General features: G+C 37.1%; 1 protein-coding gene across 4 annotated transcripts in view; it reads right to left on the reverse strand.

Annotated features, from left to right (window-relative positions):
- The window catches only part of ZFYVE9 (zinc finger FYVE-type containing 9), a 112,928-nt gene that overhangs the window by 78,953 nt on the left and 12,406 nt on the right, over positions 1-21,569 (reverse strand). For all 4 annotated transcript variants that reach the window (XM_020869511.2, XM_020869502.2, XM_020869495.2 and 1 more), the window contains exons 2-3: positions 21,042-21,147; positions 14,493-16,588 (exon numbers count right to left, since the gene is read on the reverse strand). In XM_020869511.2, the coding sequence (XP_020725170.2) occupies positions 14,493-16,588; positions 21,042-21,111 (2,166 nt within the window). In that variant the 5' untranslated portion in view covers positions 21,112-21,147. The remainder of the gene's footprint in view (positions 1-14,492; positions 16,589-21,041; positions 21,148-21,569) is intronic.

The following is a 21,569-nucleotide window of genomic DNA, read 5'->3' on the forward strand; positions in this document are numbered from 1 at the left end:
TACTCTTATATCTGTTGTTTCCCATTAATAAATAAGCAAATAGAAAATGGGATTGCCCTGATGGCTGAGTGGTAAAGGGTCTGCCTGCCAATGAAGGGACACAGGTTTGATCCCTGGTCCAGGAAGATCCCGTGTGCTGCAGAGCAACTAAACCTGTGTGCCACAACCGCCGAGCCTGCGCTCCGGCGCCCAGGGGCTGTAACTGCGGAGCCCACGGGCCACAACCGCCGAGCCTGCGCTCCAGCGCCCAGGAGCTGTAACTGCGGAGCCCACGGGCCACAACCACTGAGCCTGAGCTCCTGCGCCCAGGAGCTGTAACTGCGGAGTCCACGGGCCACAACCGCCGAGACTGCGCTCCAGCACCCAGGAGCTGTAACTGCGGAGCCCACGCGCCACAACCACTGAGCCTGAGCTCCTGCGCCCAGGAGCTGTAACTGCGGGGCCCACGTGCCACAACCGCCGAGCCTGCGCTCCGGCGCCCAGGAGCTGTAACTGCGGGGCCCACGTGCCACAACCGCCGAGCCTGCGCTCCGGCGCCCAGGAGCTGTAACTGCGGAGCCCACGGGCCACAACCACTAAAGTCCACGTGCCTAGAGCCCGTGCTCTGCAATAAGAGAAGCCACCACAAGGAGAAGCCCGTGCATCGCAACTAAAGAGTAGCCCGCACTCACTACAACTAGGAAGAAGCTCTCATAGCAACAAAGATTTAGCAGAGTGAAAAATAAATAAATAAAATTATTTTTAAAAAGAAAACAAACAACCCAATTAAAAGATAGGCAAAAGATTTAAATAGACACTTTACCAAAGAAGCTACACAGATGGGAAATAGGTGTAAGAAAAAATGTTCAGTATCATGTCATTAAAGTTGCAAATTAAAACAAAAATGAGATACTACATCTATTAAAATGTCTAAAATTTGGGATTTCTCTGCCTGTCTGGTAGTTAGGACTTTTAGGACTCCAAGCTCGCATTGCCAAGGGCCCAGATTCAATCCGTGGTTGAGGAACTAACATCCCACAAGCCACACACCATGGCCAAATAAATAAATTAATTAAAAGGTCTAAAAATCCAAAACTGACAAGATCAAATGCTGGTGAGGATGTAGAGCAACAAGAATTTTCATTCACTGCTGATGGGAATGCAAAAATGGCACAGCCACCTTGGCAGACAATTTGGCGTTTTTTTATGAAGAGAAGCGCTTCTCTGGTGGCTCAGTCGGTAAGGAATCTGCCTGCTGGAGATTGGGGTTTGATTCCTGGGTCAGAAAGATCCCCTGGAAAGGGGAATGGCTACCCACTCCAGTATTCTTGCCTGAAGAATTCCATGGACAGAGGAGCCTGGCGGGCTACAGTCCATGAGGTCGCAAAGAGTAGAACACAACTGAGCTACTAACACTTATAAAGAGAAACACAGGCTTACCATGCCCTCCAGTAATCATGCTCCTATGTATTTACACAAATGAAAAACTTACATCTAGTCAAAACCTGCACACAAATATTTATAACATCTTTACTTATAATTGCCAAAAACTAGATCAACCAAGGTGCCTTTCAATAGCTGAACGAATAGACAAACTTGTGGTGTACCCATACAACAGATCACTACACAACAATAAAAAGAAATGAGTCATCGTGTCACAAAAAGACATGGAGGCTCCTTGACTCTGGTCTTCACAATGACCAAAAAAGTAAAAATAAATAAGTGGAACTACATCAGGCTAGAAAGCTTCTGCACAGTAAAGGAAACCATCAACAAAATGAAAAGACAACATGGAAAATAAGAAAATATTTTCAAGTCATGTATTTGATAAGGCGTTAATATTGCAAACGTACAAAGAACACATATAGCTCAACAATAGGAGGAAAATACACAATCCAATTAAAAATGGGTAAAAGACATGAACAGACATTTCTCCAAAGACGACATAAGAATGGCCAACATGTATATGAAAAGATGCTCCCTAGTTATCAGGAAATGCAAATCAAATCACAATGAGATATCAATTCATACCTGTCAGAATGGTTACTATCAAAAAGACAACAAATAACAAATGTTGGGAAGGATGTGAAGAGAGCCCTGTGCACTGTTGGTGGGAATGAAAACTGGTGCAGCCACTACAGGAAACAGTATAGAGGATACTCAAAAAATTAAAAATACAACTATCGTATGACCCAGCAATTCCACATTTAGGTATTTATCCAAAGAAAACAACATCAATAACTGAAATAGATACCTGTACCACCATGTTCACTACAACATTATTTACAATAGTCAGTATATGGAAACAACCTAGGTGTCCATCAATAGATAAATGAATAAAGAAATTCTGGTATGTATTTTTGTATGTATATGTGTATACACACACACATGATGGACTATTACTCAGCACAAAAAAGAATAAAATCTTTACATTTGTAACAACATGGATGCAACTAGAGGGAATTATGCTAGTGAAATAAGTCAGAGATAGACAAATGCTGGACGAGCTTACTTATATGTGGAATCTAAAAACTATCCAAACAAAACAACAAATAATGAGCTCATTAAATCAGAGAATAGTCTGGTGGTAGTTGCCAAGGTGGCAATATATGTGAAAGAGATGAAGATGCTTAAAAGATACAAATTTGAAGTTATAAACTATATAAATCATAGGGTATAGTGCCTGGCATCCCATCTATTGTTAATAATACTATATTGCAAACTTGAAAGTTTCTATGAGTATAATCTTAAAAGTTCTCATCATAAGAAAATTTTGTAACTATGTATGGTACAGATGTTAACTGGACTTATTACAGTGATCATTTCACAATACATACAAATACCTAATCATTATGTTGTATACCTGAAAGTAATACATCCTTATATGTCAATTATACTCAATTTTTTAAAAAGGGAAGAATCTTAAATGTGTATTTCTAAGTCAAAGATGCCAGTTTGAAAGCCAACATAAAATACAATACCAACTAATGATAAAAGACATTCTGGAAAAGCAAAAACTACAGGGCCAAGATCAGTAGCTGCCAGGGTTCAGATAAAGTAAGGGAGGGATACATAAGCAGGGCACAAGGGACTTTTAGGGTGGTATAGCCATTCTATATGATAATAATAAGGTAATAACATGCATTTATCAAACCAATAGAACTGTAAAATTCAAGGAGCAAATGCTAACAAAAACTGTAGTATGTATTTCTTTTTTGATTTACTTTTTTTTTCATTTATTTTTATTAGTTGGAGTGTATTTCTTTTATATGATTATTGTTAATAAAATAATGTTATCAATATCGGTTCATTAATTGCAACAAATGTACTACTCTAGTACAAGATGTCAATAATGAGGTCCACTTGAGGGGAGGTGTGCTTTCTGCCCAATTTTTCTGCTATAAAAAAAGAAAAGTCTATTCAATAAGCAAGCATCAGTCTTACTATTTGAACTTAACAAACAACTACAGGGCATCCAATCCATAAAAGCAGAAACACATTATTTTCAAGTGTGGTTCTCCAGGACAGATTATATTCCAGGTCACAAAACAAGTCTCAACAAATGTAAGATAGAAATTACTTCAAGCATTTTTCCAATCATAATGGTATGAAACTAGAAATCAGCTACAGATAGAAAAATTGGAAACACAAACATGTGGAGACTAAACAGCACATTACTAAAAAACCAATGAATCAATGAAGAAATCACAGAGAAAATCAGAAAATAGCCTAGACAAATGAAGTGGAAACACAACATTCCAAAATCTTTGAGTGCAGCAACAGCAGTTCTAGGAGGCAAGTTTATGGTGATACAGGCCTACCTCAAGAAATAAGAAAAACCTCAAACAAACTAAACTACAATCTAAAACAATTAGACAAAGAAGAACAAACAAATTCCAAAGTATCTGGCACTAAAGGTGGATTCTTTACCACTGAGCCACCAGGGAAGCCCATGACCATAACTAACATCATAGTCAATGGTGAAAAGCTAAAAGCTTTTCTTCTAAAATCAAGAACAAGACAAAGGATGCCCACTCTCAATCACTTTTATTTAACATAGTATTGGAAGTCCTAGCCACAGTATTCAGACAAGAAAAAGAAGTAAGATGCATCCAAATTAAAAAGGAAGAAGTAAAACTGTCATTATTAGTAGATGACATGACTCTACATATAGAAAAACCCTAAAGTCTCCACTGAAAAACTATTAGAATAAATGAGCTTAGTAAAGTTGCAGGATATGAGATTAATGTACAGAAATCTGTTGCTTTTCTATAAACTAATAATGAACTACCAGAGAGAAAAAGCAATAAAACAATCTTGTTTAAAATGCCATCAAAAACAATAGATACCTAGGATTAACTTACCAAGGAGGTAAAAGACTCTAAAAACCATGAAACGCTGATGAAGGAAATTGAAGATGATATTGAAGAAATGAATTGAAACACTGAAGAAATGAATCAGAAGAAGTAATACTGATAAATACTGTACTACCCAAAGCAATCTACAGATTTAATGCCATCCCTATCAAAATAACCATGACATTTTTCACCAAATTAGAACAATCCTAAAACTTACATGGAACCACAAAAAACTCTGACTTGCCAAACCAATATTAAGAAAAATGAACAAAGCTGGGGCTAGCACACTCCCTGACTTCAGACTACGCTACAAAGCTATAGTCATAAAAATAGCATTGTACTACACTGCTACATTTAAAATGGATATCCAACAAGGACCTACTGCACAGCTCATGGAACTCTGCTCAATGTTATGTGGCATCCTGGATGGAAAGGAAGTTTGGGGGAGAATTGATACATGTATATGTATGGCTGAATCCCTTTGCTGTTCACCTGAAACTATTCCAACATTGTTAATTGGCTATACCCCAATACAAAATTAAAAGTTTTTTTAAAAAATAGCATAGTACTGGCACAAAAAAAGACACAGATCAACACAGAACAGAGAGCCCAGAAATAAACCCATACACTTACATCAATTAACCTATGACAAAGGAAGCAAGATATACAAAGGAGAAAAGATAGTCTCTTCAATAAGTGGTGCTGGATAACTGGACAGCTACATTTATTTTACAAAATAAAATTAGAATATTTTTTCACACCACTTACAAAAAGAAAATGGATTAAAGACCTAAATGTTAGACTGGAAAGTATAAGACTTCAAGAAAACATAGAAAACACTCTTTAACACAAACTGTATTGACATTTTTTGGGTCTATCTCCTAAGACAAAGGGAAAAAAATAAAAAATATATAAATGGCATCTAATTAAACTTAAAAGCTTTTGTACAGCAAAGAACACCATCAACAAAGCAAAGAAACAACCTACAAAATGGGAGAAAACATTTGCAAATTATATGATCAGTAAGGGATTAATATTCAAAATATATAAAGAGCTCAAACAATTCAGTATCAAAAAAACAAACAACTGAATTTAAAAACGGGCAAAACACATGAACATGCTTCCAAAGAAGATACACAGATGGCCAAGAGCCACATGAAGAGATGCTCAACATCACTAATCATCAGGAAAATGCAAAGCAAAACCATAATGTGATATCACCTTCACACCTTTCAGAATGGCTATCATCAAGAAGTCCACAAATAACAAAGTCAGCAAGGACATGGAAGGGAACCCTCATAAACTACTGGTGGGAATGTAAATTGGTATAGCCACTACGGAAAACAGTATGGAAATCTCTCAAAAAATTAAGCACAAAATTAACGTTTTATCCAGCTATCCCAATTCTGGTTATTCGGCCAAATATGAAAACAGTAACTGAAAAAGATATGGACTCCTATGTTCATCATGGCATTATTTACAAGAGCCAAGATATGGAAACAACCTAAATATTCATCAACAGAAGAATGGACAAAGAATATGCAGCACACGTGTGCATGTGTATGCACGGATGGGCGCGCACGCGCGCGCACACACACACTGGAATATCACTCAGCCAACTAAAAAGAATTAAATTCTGCCATTTACAACAACACGGATGGACCTACAGAGTATGCTTAGTGAAGAGTTAGAGAAAGACAAAACTCTATATATGAAATGTAAAATATAAAACAAATGAATATGACAAAACAGATTCACAGTAAGGAGAACAAACTAGTGGTTAGCACTGAGGAGAAGGAAGGTGAGGGGCAAGATAGGAATAGAGGATTGAGAGGTAACAGAATGGCAAAGACCAGAGATCTCTTCAAGAAAATTAGAGATACCAAGGGAACATTTCATGCAAAGATGGGTTCGATAAAGGAAAGAAATGGTATGGACCTAACAGAAGCAGAAGATATAAAGAAGAGGTGGCAAGAATACACAGAAGAACTGTACAAAAAAGATTTTCACCACACAGATAATCACGATAGTGTGATCAGCTCACCTAGAGCCAGACATCCTGGAATGTGAAGTCAAGTGGGCCTTAGAAAGCATCACTACGAACAAAGCTAGTGGAGGTGATGCAATTCCAGTTGAGCTATTACAAATCCTGAAAGATGATGCTGTGAAAGTGCTGCACTCAATACGCCAGCAAATTTGGAAAACAGCAGTGGCCACAAGACTGGAAAAGGTCAGTTTTCATTCCAATCCCAAAGAAAGGCAATGCCAAAGAACGCTCAAACTACCGCACAATTGCACTCATCTCACATGCTAGTAAAGTAATGTTCAAAATTCTCCATGCCAGGCTTCAGCAATACGTGAACCATGAACTTCCAGATGTTCAAGCTGGTTTTAGAAAAGGGAGAGGAACCAGAGATCAAATTGCCAACATTTGCTGGATGATCAAAAAAACAAGAGAGTTCCAGAAAAACATCTATTTCTGCTTTATTGACTATGCCAAAGCCTTTGACTGTGTGGATCACAATAAACTGTGGAAAATTCTGAAAGAGATGGGAATACTAGACCACCTGACCTGCCTCTTGAGAAACCTATATGCAGGTCAGGAAGCAACAGTTAGCACTGGACATGGAACAACAGACTGGTTCCAAATAGAAAAGGAAAAAAAAAATACAAAAAGGAGTACCTCAAGGCTGTATATTGTCCTCCTGCTTATTTAACTTCTAGGCAGAGTACATCATGAGAAATGCTGGGCTGGAAGAAGCACAAGCTGGAATCAAGATTGCCAGGAGAAATATCAATAACCTCAGATATGCAGATGACACCACCCTTATGACAGAAAGTGAAGAGGAACTAAAAAGCCTCTTGATGAAAGTGAAAGAGGAGAGTGGAAAAAGTTGGCTTAAAGCTCAACATTCAGAAAACTAAGATCAAGGCATCTGGTTCCATCGCTTCATGGCAAATAGATGGGGAAACAGTGGAAACAGTGTCAGATTTTATTTTTGGGGGCTCCAAAATCACTGCAGATGGTGATTGCAGCCATGAAATTAAAAGACACTTACTCCTTGGAAGGAAAGTTATGACCAACCTAGATGGCATATTAAAAAGCAGAGACATTACTTGGCCAACAAAGGTCTGTCTAGTCAAAGCTATGGTTTTTCCAGTGGTCATGTATGGATGTGAGAGTTGGACTGTGAAGAAAGCTGAGTGCCGAAAAATTGATGCTTTTGAACTGTGGTGTTGGAGAAGACTCTTGAGAGTCCCTTGGACTGCAAGGATATCCAACCAGTCCATCCTAAAGGACATCAGTCCTGGGTGTTCATTGGAAGGACTGATGCTGAAGCTGAAACTTCAATACTTTGGCCACCTCGTGCGAAAAGTTGACTCACTGGAAAAGACCCTGATGCTGGGAGGGATTGGGGGCAGGAGGAGAAGGGGACGACAGAGGATGAGATGGTTGGATGGCATCACCGACTTGATGGGCATGAGTTTGGGTAGACTCTGGGAGTTGGTGATGGACAGGGAGGCCTGGCAAGCTGCGATTCATGGGGTCGCAAAGAGTTGGACACGACTGAGAGACTGAACTGAACTGAACTGATGCATAAAACAAATAAGCTAGAAGGATACAGTACAAAGATACAGTACAGAGAAACACAGTCATTATTTTATAATAATTTTAAATAGAATATAGGGAATTTCCCAGCAGTCCAGTGGTTAGGACTCTATACTTTTCACTTTTACTGTCAAGGGTGTGGTTTCAATCCATGTTTGAGGAACTAAGATCCCACAAGTTGTATGGTGCAGTCAGAAAACAAAAAAAGTATAATCTATTAAAATACTGAATCACTATATTGTACATTTGAAACTAATGTAATATTGTAAACCAACTATACTTTAACTTAAGAAACAGGCTATTAATTTCTTAAAGTGGGTATATCCAGGGAGTTGAATTAGAGACTTGGGATTTGTAAAAGTAGGTCGAAGATTGCCATCTTTAATATATAACTATTACTTAGTTCAAAACAAAAATAGTACCAGGCCTCTTCTTCTCAACTAAAAATGTATTTTATTTTCAATTTCAAATTTGAAAAATTGTTTTAATTCTTTAAAATATTTTTTCACTTAAACTAAAAACATGCTATAAAGACAAAAATATCAAAATATTATTATATAATTCTGTTATATATATTTATAGGCAAAATTACTCATAATGACTGTGGAACAGTAATTCAAATTAAAAGTATGACATTAAATACTAACTGTAGATTGCCATTTTACACATAAACATAAATTATATAAACATATTTATGTTATATAAATTTATGTAAAACAAAATTTTATAATTATATTTAGAAATGTTCATTATACATGAAATCACTTTCATAAATATAAATTTATGTAAAACATAACATTTTATAATTACATTTAGAAATGTTCTGTATACATTAAATACCTATAATCCCCAGTGTGTAGAGGGAGGTACCTTTCTAGAACTATATTAAAAATAATCTAGATCAGTTTTCAATATGCCATTTTGACATTATACATGTCATCAACCTATCTGCTTTAAACTATATGCAATGATCATTTGCGTGTAAAAGGATTAGTACTATTGGAAATGAATAAAAAATAACAGTAATTGCAAAATACAATCTCTAGCCCATTAAGTGGTACTGTAATAAGCAGCATTCCAATCAAACTAAGATGACTTCCAGAAAACACACTTCCAGCACAGCACATTACAAAATGTCTAATGGCATATTTTTCCCACAAAGTGACCTTGGCTAATCAAGTATGTTTAATAATAACTTTACAGAGATAAATCAGTGCTAGCACAAACCTTATCATTTCCTTTTCTTTCTTTTTTAAACACAGAAGTTCACACAAGATTTCAGAGCTGCAGAGAAATAAAATCTATGCAATCCCCTCCTTTTACAGCAGAGGAAACATAAGCCCAGAGCTGTTTCATACCCATTCCAGGGTTCTTTCCATACCACCTCTCCTACAGTTCTCTTCTGTGGTCTGTCTATTCAAACCACCATCTATCCAAACATAGTAAAAATCCATCAATTTTGAGTTATACTGTTAAAGTCAATTAATGTGGAAAAAGCAGTGAGTAAACTGGAGTGGTATATCTCTCCTCATTCTATGACCTGGCATCCACATTGTTCTTTTCCTAATTTGTAGTCCAAGACCTAACAGTGAAGTAAAACCTAAAATCCTGCTATCTTTGCTATACTCTCCCATCCACTGATAGCACCAATCACTTAGCATTTTTGTCTTCCTTTTAAATTCCCAGTCCTTTACCACTATCCAAAACTAACGTTCACCCAAAGACAATCATTTATATTTCTAGTAAGCAATCCAAATACAGATAAATTTTGCTACTATGTCCAGTGTGATAAAAAGAGCAAGGGGCTTTGGAACTGAATAAATCTGTGTTAAAATCCATGCACTCTTGTTTATAAACTCGACTTTCTGAGGCAGTTTTCTCCCCTTTAACTGTATCTCAGAGAACTGTGTTAGTTTAGACCAGATAAACCTAGCAAAGAGTAGAAGGGTTAAAAAAAATGTTATTCTCATCTTGCATACTGTCCTAAACAAATACACAGTATCTACATTGTGAGTAGCAGTTCAAGAACTTTTAACGGCTATTTTCATGTCTATTTCAGTAGACAGAACAGTCATTAAGCAGTTGGCATCTTGTAAATAACAACCAGCCACATAACTGATGGTGATGGATAAAGTGTGATAAAACCTTGTGAATGACCAAATAAAAGATAAAAAACTTTCTTTTTTTTTTTTAAGAACAAAAGTTGTTTTTATTTTTTTTAATTTTTTTTCATTTATTTTTATTAGTTGGAGGCTAATCACTTTACAATATTGTAGTGGCTTTTAGAAATTCTTTTCCACTTTCAAAAAACTCTTTCCTGTACTCTTAAATTCAATAGCTTCTTTCAGGCCTTTCAAGTCAAATAATCAAATAAAAAGGGGTCAAAATATTTATGGCAAATGGAACATGACAGAGGATGAATAACCATGATCTACTAGATTCAGTGTTTCCCATAGGAAATAAATATAGGTACATAGTAACAATGATCATTTGAACTTAGAGGGCACTTTTCAGGGAAGGAATTCTCTGTACTTTTTTTTTTTTTTTTTTGGTCTCACTGCACAGCTCGCAGGATCTTAGTTTCCCAACCCAGGGATTGAACCTGGGGCCACAGCAGTGAAAGCCCCAAGTCCTAAGCACTGGACCAGAAGGAAACTCTCTTCTGTATTCTTTCTATTCTGTAATTTATCACTTATCATACAGGAGAAGTAGAGATTATGTTGCTATATGGAACAATTATATGAATTAATATTGTGTGAAATCATAAAACAAAACCCATTTGCTAAGCATTTTAGAGCATGACATAGTTTTCCAATTAACAATGAAGACAAGAATGGAATCCAGGTGTTTTGATGTCCACTATAACAATATAGAAATAAACTGCAATATTTTAATACCTTCCTAAATTCAATATAATTATATTCTTCTTAATGATAATATATCAAGATAAATATAACAATATCTGTAATACTACTCATCAAGAGCTGAATATATGCCCTAAGCTTTGCTAAATAATTTCCCACAGTTTTCTATTAGCTCCTTCTATATTCAAGTGTATTTTTATCACAGCCCATTCTTCTGTAAAACGATTTCCCTTTTCCCATTGCTAATTCTCCACCTGTGCTCTGCTGTGATCCCAGTCTCTTCACGTACTTTAGAATTTTGATCCATAAATTATATCCACTTTCTTATCTCCTTCTCCAAATAGTCATTTTATCTTTTAGCAGGGGGCAGAATCGGGGTGGGGGGCAGAATGCTCACCGGGCAGCATGAGGGATTAGCACGAGGGATCTTAGTTCCTCCACCAGGGACGGAACCCAAGACCCCTGCAGCAGAAACAGAGAGGAGTCTTAACCACTGGACCACCAGAGAAGGCCCAAGTGGTTGCTTTCTATATTACAATTTTCCTGACTCCTTCTTCCATTCTTGGAAAAATCAAGTTCCCGTTTCTTACTGTTCCTAAAGCACTTTGTTCATACTGCTGTTATAAATGAGGAGACATGCTAGGAGAAGCAGCTATGACGGAAGGAAAGAGTCCGAGCTTCTCCTCCAAAGGTGGCTCTAGCACTTTCAAGCCATGTGACCTTGGATATATGCCTTGACCTCTCTGAGCCTCTAATTCTTGATCTGTCAAGTAGAAAAAAATTAACCACCCATTCTTCAAGATGGTGATAGGGATTAAATGAGAATGAATATAAAACATACATAACTGGCTCTTAAAATACTGTATTATAAATTGTGTGGGATGGTCCATTTCTACTCAGATCAGCAGTTCACTATTTTTTTTTTTTTTAGGATTTTTACAAAACTACAGGAAATCCAGATACTCCTCACTCACTGAAATCAATCCTTCTGATTATAAGCTCTATGAGGTCATATATATCTTCGAATCTCCAGCACTTAGCCCAGAAACTTTCATACAGTAGATGCTTAATATATGCTTGTTACAGTAAGGAAAATTTATTGCCTATAGATATTAAGTTTAAAAAGTATTGGAAATTACTGGATAGTAGAAATATTAGAATGGTACAAACTAAATTTCTTTTTTCAACAGTAAACACTATTTTACAAAATCACATTGCTTAGGGTATTTTTCCAGCTATCTTCCAAGTATCATTTGATTAATTTACTGTCTAGAAAAACTATACCCACATTTATAAGCCCCTTTCTTCTGAGACGCTCAAGGATTTTTACAGACATTATCTCAACAATCCTCAGAATATCCCTGAGGAAAATGGAGATGGAAAGAAAAAAATATGGGGTATGAATCCATAGTCCATATGAATGATAAATTTATAAATTCTACAAATTCTACTCAGCAAAACTTCCATGTAATTTTTCAGTTTATGTGCATTTTTATGCCACCATTTTCTTTTTGAATCCACCTAAGTTACCTATTTAGTCATTACATCTGAATATGTTGGCCTAGAACAAAAGCATTTTTATTAATTTGCTTAAGAAAGCAAAATTTTCACAAAGTGCTACACACAATGAGCAAAACAGAACAGAAACAAAATAAATGATGCCTCTAATCCCGTAACAAAAAACTAACTGTCCAGGCTACTGACCACAGGTTTACTTCAGACTGCAAAAAGTTAGGAGTTAGACACATTATTTTCTTCAAATTTTTAACAATCAGAGACTAACAGACTAGTCACAATTTTAACAACTTCCTGCTCCCCATTATTTGGTTCATTTGCTCTATGACTTTATAGTAGCCCTTGCTGAATGTCCACCCAAGAACCGTTCTTCCCCTTTTCCTTTGCCATTGTACTAGACATTCTGCAACTTTCTGTACACATATTTTTGTCTTCCCCCCCCCATATAACTATGACTCAAAAAAGAGTTGAAGGCTATTGATCCTTGTGACGTTATAAGGGTAACTGATATCCCTTAGTTCTCTCAAAATTCTGTTAGCTAGTAACACATCAATATACTAGGTTTTTTAAAGCGGGAACAAGGAGGAAATAGGATTCTGTATTTTTTAATATTGTTTTCATTATCTGAGCTTTCTGGAGCTAATGCTGCCATACTGGCTCAGCCCCCAGGGGTGAGTCACGACTGACCTTTGCCAGTCCTGGCACTTCTGTCCCCTGCTGTCAGTCACTGATCTAAACTGGACCTGTGGTCTAGAAGTGGCCAATAAAGTGAAAGAAGTTGCTGGGGGTTCTTTCCTCCCTGATGAGAGGGTGGCAAGAGAAACAGGCTTTTTTGCCACTGACCAGCTTCTCTGTACTTAGAAAGTCATCAGGTTGGACTTGATGCTTAAAGCTGTGCCACATTATATTGAGACCATGAAGGGAAGACCAAGAGAACTTCAGTATCCCTGACTCTACACCCAGACACAGCAAAGTCTCTATTTTCAGTCTTCTTGTTATGGGAAATAAATGTTATTTTTGTTTGAGTCACTGAGAGCCAGATAGTCTGTCCCTTGAAGTTGATGGCAGTCTAATTAAGACAGACCAGTAAATCAGGCAAGAAGAGAAACAGAGGTCATTTACTGAGCACTTACTATTACATGTAATTTCATTTAATCTTCAGAGCAGCCCAATGAAAGTTATCTTTTGGTTTGTTTTCTTATGACAAACTTGGCACAAGGCACTAGTGGTAAAGAACCTGCCTGCCAATACAGGAGATGTAAGAGACATGGGTTTGATCCCTGGGTTGGGAAGATCCCCTGGAGAAGGAAATGGCAACGCACTCCAGTATTCTTGCCTGGCGAATCCCATGGATAGAGAAGCCTGGCAGGCTACAGTCCACAGGGTCGCACATAGTCAGACACAACTGAAACAATTCAGCATGCACACAAAGCTTAATAAAGTTATACAGTTTATAGTAATAAAGCTGAGGTTCAAATCCAGACCTGACATCAAACCTTACATTCCTTTAAAAAATACAAAATCCTATTTCCTCCTTGTTTATAGTTCTTGCTTAAAGAAACACTAGTATATTGATGTGTCACTAGCTAACAGAATTTTGGGAGAACTAAGGAATATCAATTACCCTTATTACGTTGTCACAAGGATCAACAGCTTTCAAGTCTTTTGAGTCAAAGTTAAATAGGGGGAAAAGACAAAAATATGTGTACAGAAAGTTCCAGAATGTCTAGTATAATGGCAAAAATTTTATAGTAAAAACTGGGATGGATTCTAAGTATAACATTCAATTTACTCAAGAATTAAAAAATATGAAGTCAATTATAAACATTTCTTAAATTTCTTAAAATATTATTCAAAAGAATAACATCCTCGTTTCAAGCTATTCTATTGAGCAAAGTATCAATATAGAAATCAAAGTTACCACTTCTGCAGTTCTCATCTCTTTATGAAAACTGATTCGGCTTAAATCTTCACAACAACAAGAAAATTACATAAACACTAAGAATCAGCGAGGTCATTTTTCATTTGGAAATTTACTAGAACTGTATATTCAAAAGCTATTTGTAATCTCATCTCAGCCTTAAGCATGCTCCCTTATATTACCTTTATTAAGTTTTAATTGAGCATTGTAAAATGCACATGCCAGATTTCTGACACACAGCTTACCTTCCCACATGCTCTGCAATGATGCCTCCTTTTGGTGAATGTAAACCTGGCTTCACATTTCATGCAGTTTGGGGCCTGAGAATCTGGTACCCACACTGGAGCCACTTCCCCCAGAGTGGTAAATGGCTTTCTAGCAGAAATTCCAAACTGACCAGCTCTGAGATCATTATCTGGGCTTTCTGGAGCTAATGCAAGGCACGATCTACTGGATATCCCAGATTCATAACTTTCTAAATGGTCCCCATTTGTATCAGCAATAGAGATGTTTCCCGAAGAGGCATTGCATACATTGGTTGCTGAGTTTTCCCCTAATTTTGCTTTCCCAAGAACATCATTTTTGTTTTTCGTGGTATTTCCACTGTTCGCAGGAAGGTCATTTTGCAAATGGTCTGATAATGGCTTTGGAATTTGAAGTTTAAGATTAGAAGGTTGCTTGGGTCTTGCACCACCAAAAGGAACACTGATAGACTGCAGGTTTGCTACTATCTTGGGTGAAGATTGCCCAAGCACTGATGGAACTTGGCTACAGAAATTGTGTAAATAGTTTTTCTTCGTTAGGTCACCAGTGCTGTTTAAAAGTAGTCCACTCCCTTCTGTGGCTTCATTTCCTCTCTGTTCATAAATATTTGAGTAGCATTCCGACTTGCTCTCCTCTATTTCCTTTTCTTCTGTTACGGAATCTTCTTTGGAGGGTAGAGTCTTTGGAACAAAACAAACAGCCGGGCTCTGCATTCCATAGGAATCACAACAATTAGACAGTGAACTTGCTGCTGGTGTATCCCTAACAGTGGAGAAATCACATCCTTCACTTTCATTCATGCAAGTTCCTTCTAAATCTAGGCCTGCTTCAGCCATTCTATCACACTCTGCACTGTCATCACAGGTGTCTTCAGGCTGATTCACCCGCAGGAACTTCTCACTTTCTTTTTTTACTTGGCTGTCATTCATCTTGTTTGGTTTAGTCAATTTCCAGTTAGTCATCTCCTGAGATTCAGAGAAATGCTCTGTCATATTAAGAAGTTCTTTAGTGCCAAGAATTTCTTCATGTTTACAACCTTCCTTGTCATCAGCTCTAACTTCACTGGGCACAAGACAAGCTGAAACCTGTTCAGAGTTATCATCCCTACCAGACCCATTAGGCAGGTCAGCTTTGAGAAGTAAAGGTAGAGCAGGCTGGGCGGATTCTTCGGCTGTCCTCTCCTCTGCTGGTTCTTTTTTCATCAAAATCTCCTCACTCGAGTGAGAAAAGGAGTTTGCACTCCCCAGGTCTGTCCTAGGAGAGCTGGTTTTGCCAGTAAGAACCTCATCTGGGGTATAGTCCTCTTGCTTTATAGCAGGACTTTCCTCTGTTCGCTGGGATGAGATTACTGAATCTAGTGTTAAGCTTGTAATCACAGACATGGAGGGGTCTCTATCTATATTTTCATCATCCTGTAACTGTGAAGGGGAACAAACACTGGCTAGATTATCAGAAGTAGTACATATATACTTATCAGAATCCCCCTCTGCATTTGGTCTATTCAGTGGATCCATTTGTTTCTCTGAGTTCATATCTTTTTCAGTGGACCCATTTATACTAAAACTAAACTGATCAGTTTGTCTGTTTTCATTATCCAGTGAACAGCTAAAAGCATTCTTGAGGGACTGACTATTATAATTATTACAATCCTGCAAATTGCTTTGTAATGTCCTTTTATCACAGTTATGCATGACAGCTACAACAAGAACGTTCTTCTCATCTGGCAGACAAGCTAGGTTTCCACATTTCTTCTCTCCCACTTCGACAGTACTGCATTGATCATCTCGATTACAGTTCCTCTTAATTAACTGGTCTTCTGTGACCGCATTTTCATCAATCCACATTGTGTTGATCTCTGGATTCAGACTACAGTCTTGTCCATTAGCACAGTGGTCCTCTCCCTCTGTGTTAGGAGGAGCTGAATGAGCCAGAGAGAAGACTTTCAGCTGTGGCTGTGACTCAGAAACTGTAGGTTCATTCACACTGGTCAGTGCAGAGTTAAATGACAGCTGACGAGAAGGGGGATCTAGAATCTTACTCCACTTTGTATCCAATAAAATAGGAGAAACGGTTTCATCTGAAAAAATAAATAATTACAGTAAGTTTGTTGGTAACACTGATAAGGTTAGGACTAAGTTATTGAAATACACTTGCAAATATTCTCTGAAAGTAAAATCTACTTAGGATATGTGAAAACAGAATATTCCTAGGATATGAAGTTTCTGATTTTTAGCTAAAGATAAGAGAAAACATTTCAGACAGTTCCCTGAATTATGTATCACCAAATGGTAATACCTCAGAACATCTCAAACAATGAAAGAATTCTACCTCAATCTAGTTAACATAATTAAAGCGACTGGTGGGCTGTCCTTTGAGCTGAGCAGGGGAGCGCAGTGACCAGGGAGGCCTTGGAGAGGCTAAGCACAGTACCGGGTAGGGGCTAATCTAAAGTGAAAAACAAATCACAACAGTGATGAGCATACAGTAATTGAGTGGGAAGGGAATAAATTTTCCGTGGAGAGAGAAAGTTCTATAATCTACATCATGACTAAGATGTGGGTTATACAGATATATCTCTTGGTCAAAACTGTACATTTAAGATTTATACATTTAATGTATAAATTTTACCTTTAAAAATCTGTAAAAAAAAAAAAAAACAACAATGAAGCAGGGAGTGAGGAATAAATGAAGATATATAAATGGAAAATGGCAGCATGTCAATCACTACTGAAGTTGTGTAATGAATACACAGGAATTTATTATACTATTCTATTTACTTTTGTATATATTTGAAATTTGCCTGCAACAAGTTTAAAAGTTTCTACAGTATGTGAAATTCTGCTTATAACCATGTTACAATACATTATTTCTTAGGTTCATAATTATACTGAGGAAATTTGGCAGAAATTATGCATTTGCCATATGAAATCAGTGGTTTTATACACTATCAATAATCAAAATTTCATTCAATGTTTTTTAATAGATCATAACTATGATAGCTACTTTCCCAAGTGAGGTGCTATGTGTATGTCTAATTAGAGAAGTAAGAAACCAAGCACTCTGCAATGATTGCCTTTCCTGCTTTCTTCCTGGAGTAAATCTGATAGTCACAGCCCTGAAATTACATAGATACGATGTGCTCTCAGGGAAGCCCCTTCCTCTCAGCAGCAACAGTAATCTTTAAGGTTTCCTTAGCACTTTGTTCATATCTCTATCAAAGCATTTATTACACTGAAATGTAATGATTTACCTGACATTTTCAGGCAGAAACCATTTCTTCCCATCAGTGTTAGCCCTAGCTTTACAGAGCACTTGATATGTAATAGGTACACAATAAAAACATGCTGATAAATATGCAGTAGGTACACAATACAAACATGCTAAGTGATACCACAGTAAAAGCATTGAGGTTGAGGAATATGAGATTAAATGATAGCTCTGGCCTCCAAAAAGTACATAATATAGCTGGAAAAATAAGAAATAGATAAAGCAAACATGAATATCTAACTAGCAGTATATGACAGATTAAGTATTTGAAAACTACCAGGTACTAGTAGAAAATAAAATTTAGTATGAAGCTATTTTACAGGCTGATGCAGCAAACTTGCATTCATGGAAGCAGGAGGATGTGTGCTGGGCTTCAAAGACAATTTTACATAAACTTGGAAACAGGACATATATAAAAGAGAAAAAAGGAAAAGTATAGCCCCAAGCACAAGAATCTGAAAGAGCAATTAAGTAAATCAGTTTGAGGTGAAAAAGAATTAGTGTAAGAATGTAGTGAAAAGAAGCTAGAAAGGTCAGATTGCAAAAGCCCAAAAAAATTCAGACTGCATGCAGAATGGGAATATGCTCTGACTGCTAAATGTTAAATCCTGAGTTCCCCAAATGTGTGCTGGCAGAGACTTGAGATTTGGTAACTTGTACTTCTTTTAAGAGATTAAGAGGTGGCAAGAATACACAGAAGAACTATACAAAAAAGATCATAATGATCGGAATAATCATGATGATGGCGTCACTCATCTAGAGCCAGACATCCTGGAGTATGAAGTCAAATGGGTCTTAGGAAGTATAACTATGAGCAAAGCTAGTGAGGTGATGAAATTTAAAAGAGCTATTTAAAATCCTAAAAGATGATGCTATGAAAGTGCTGCACTCAGTATGTTAGCAAACTTGGAAAACTCAGCAGTGGCCACAGGACTGGAAAAGGTCAGTTTTCATTCCAATCCCAAAGAACAGCAATGCCAAAGAATGTTCAAACCACCGTACAACTGCACTCATTTCACATACTAGAAATAGAAAGGTAATGCTCAAAATCCTTCAAGGTAGGCTTCAGCAGTATGTGAATCAAGAAATTCCAGATATAGAGCTGTATTTAGAAAAAGCAGAAAAACCAGAGTTCAAATTGCCAACATCCACTGGATCACAGAGAAAGCAAGGGAATTCCAAAGAAACATCTACTTCTGCTTCATTGACTACACAAAGTCTTTGACTGTGTGGATTACAACAAACTGTAGGAATCTGATTCTTAAAGAGATGGGAATACCAGACCACTTTACCTGCCTCCTGAGATACCTCGATGTGGGTCAAGAAGCAGCAGTTAATTCAGATACAGAACAATGGACTGGTTCAAAATCGGGAAAGGAGTATGTAAAGTCTGTACATTGTCACCCTACTTATTTAACATCTATGCAGAGCACATCATCCAAAATGCCAGGCTGAATGAATCACAAGCTGGAATCAAGATTCCTAGGAGAAATATCAATAACCTCACATATGCAGATGATATCACTCTAATGACAAGAAAGTGAAGAGGAACTAAAGAGCTTCTCGATAAGGGTAAAAGAGAAGAGTGAAAAAGCTGGCTTAAAACTCAACATTCAAAAAACTAAGATCATGGCATCCAGTCCCATCATTTTATGGCAAATAGATGGGGAAAAAATAGAAACAAGGGCAGACTTTATTTTCTTGGGTTCTAAAATCACTGCAGCTATGGTGCAGTGTGGCCATGAAAAAGACACTTGTTCCTCGGAAGAAAAGCTATGACAAACCTAGACAGCGTTTAAAACCTAAAAAGCAGAGATATAACTTTCCCGACAAAGGTACAGGTAGTCAGAGCTATGGTTTTTCCAGTAGTCATATATGGATGTGAAAGTTGGACCATAAAGAAGGCTGATCACTGAAGAATTGATGCTTTTGAATTGTGATGCTGGAGAAGACTCTTGAAAGTCCCGTGGACAGCAAGGAGATAAAACCAGTCAATCCTAAAGAAAATCAACCTTGAATATTCACTGACACCAAAGCTGAAGCTCCAATACTTTGGCTACCTGATGCAAAGAGCCAACTCATTGGAAAAGACCCTGATGCTGGGAAAGACTGAGGGCAAGTAGAGAATGGGGTGACAGAGGATGAGATGGTTGGATGGCATCACCGACATAATGGACATGAATTTGATCAAACTCCGAGAGACAGTGAAGGACAGGGAAGCCTGGCATGCTACAGTCCATGGGGTCACAAAGAGTCGGACACAACTGAATGACTAAACAACAATTGAGATTTTTAAAAAACAAGTCAAAACAGGACTTCCCTGGTGGTACAGTAGATGGGAGTCTGCTTGCCAATGCGGGGAGCATGAATTCAATTCCTGGTCCAGAAGCATTCCACATGCTGCAGAGAGACTGGGCCCATGCGCCGTAACTACAGAGCCTGCATGCTGAAACTACTGAAGCTCACATGCCTAGAGCCTGCGCTCCTCAACAAGAGAAGCCACTGCAGTGAAGAGTAGCCTCTGTTCGCCGCAACTAAAGAAAGCCCACACACAGCAAGGAAGACCCAGAGCAACCAAAAATTAAAAAAAATAAAAAGTTCAAAACAAATGATCAGCATAGTTGCAAAAAATCTGGCTTCTGAAATCATTCTCCTTTTAAAGGAGTTATTTTTGGTAAGCAAACACTATATTTTAACTAAAGTGACAACTTTTACTTACTCAACAGGAATATTTTGCACATCAAATATATGGAAAATATTCTACTAGAACCTACAGAAGTTTCAAAGAGACCGAGGTAAAGAACTATAAATTTGTTAATGAGAGTGAGTGGTATTCTAGAGACAGTATTCACATGATTAAGTGTAACATTTGTGTAGATGACAAAAAAACTGTGATACAGCAGGGAAGAAACTAGAGAAGAGAGTGAGAAGACACTTATATAAATGATCCAAACTGAAAGGACAATACACTTTCCACTTCATGTTTATAAAGCCCAACTACATACATCTAATAAAATCCCAAAATAATAAGTTTCAAATTTACATGAATCAGGAGTTAGCCTAGGGTTATGGGTTAGCTCAGTATCTGGCACATAGTTAGGGCTGAAAATATGTTAGTTCTTCCACTGAACATTAATATATAATACTCTCATCAATAAGGTGTTGGACCCAACTTTCTCTGTTTTAGTACTGCATCCTCTTATAATCCCACATTTTCTATATCATACATACATTCAAATAGTGTCACCAAACTAAATTCTCACCTTCGTTTTGTTCAAATTCATCTAACACCTTGTCCAGGTTGTAAGCTTCTGCTTGGAAGTAATTCTCCATCGGTGAGAAAACACCACTCAAGAGACTTATTTAAATCTAGAAAAAAGATCAAATTTTATTATACTCCCAATTATTAAAATATAATTTATAGATATTACAACTGATAAAACAGAAATATAAAGGATCATAACAGACTACTATGAATAAGTATATTTTAATAAATTGGACAACTCATAATAAATGAATAAAGTCCTAGCCACATACATCCTACCAACACGAAATCATAAAAAATAGAAAATATGAACAAACCAATTACTAATAAGGTGATTGATTAGATCACTACTTAAAAACCACCCCATAATATACTCTGTGATGCCAAGCTATACTACAAAGCTACAGTAATTATAACAGTATAGTACTCACACAAAAACAGACACATAGATCAATGGAACAGAACACAGAACTCAGAAAAAAACCCACACTTGTATGGATAGTTAACCTATAACAAAGGGAATGGG

The sequence above is a fragment of the Odocoileus virginianus genome, chromosome 5, assembly GCF_023699985.2.
Source record: "Odocoileus virginianus isolate 20LAN1187 ecotype Illinois chromosome 5, Ovbor_1.2, whole genome shotgun sequence".
Taxonomy (NCBI): domain Eukaryota; kingdom Metazoa; phylum Chordata; class Mammalia; order Artiodactyla; family Cervidae; genus Odocoileus; species Odocoileus virginianus.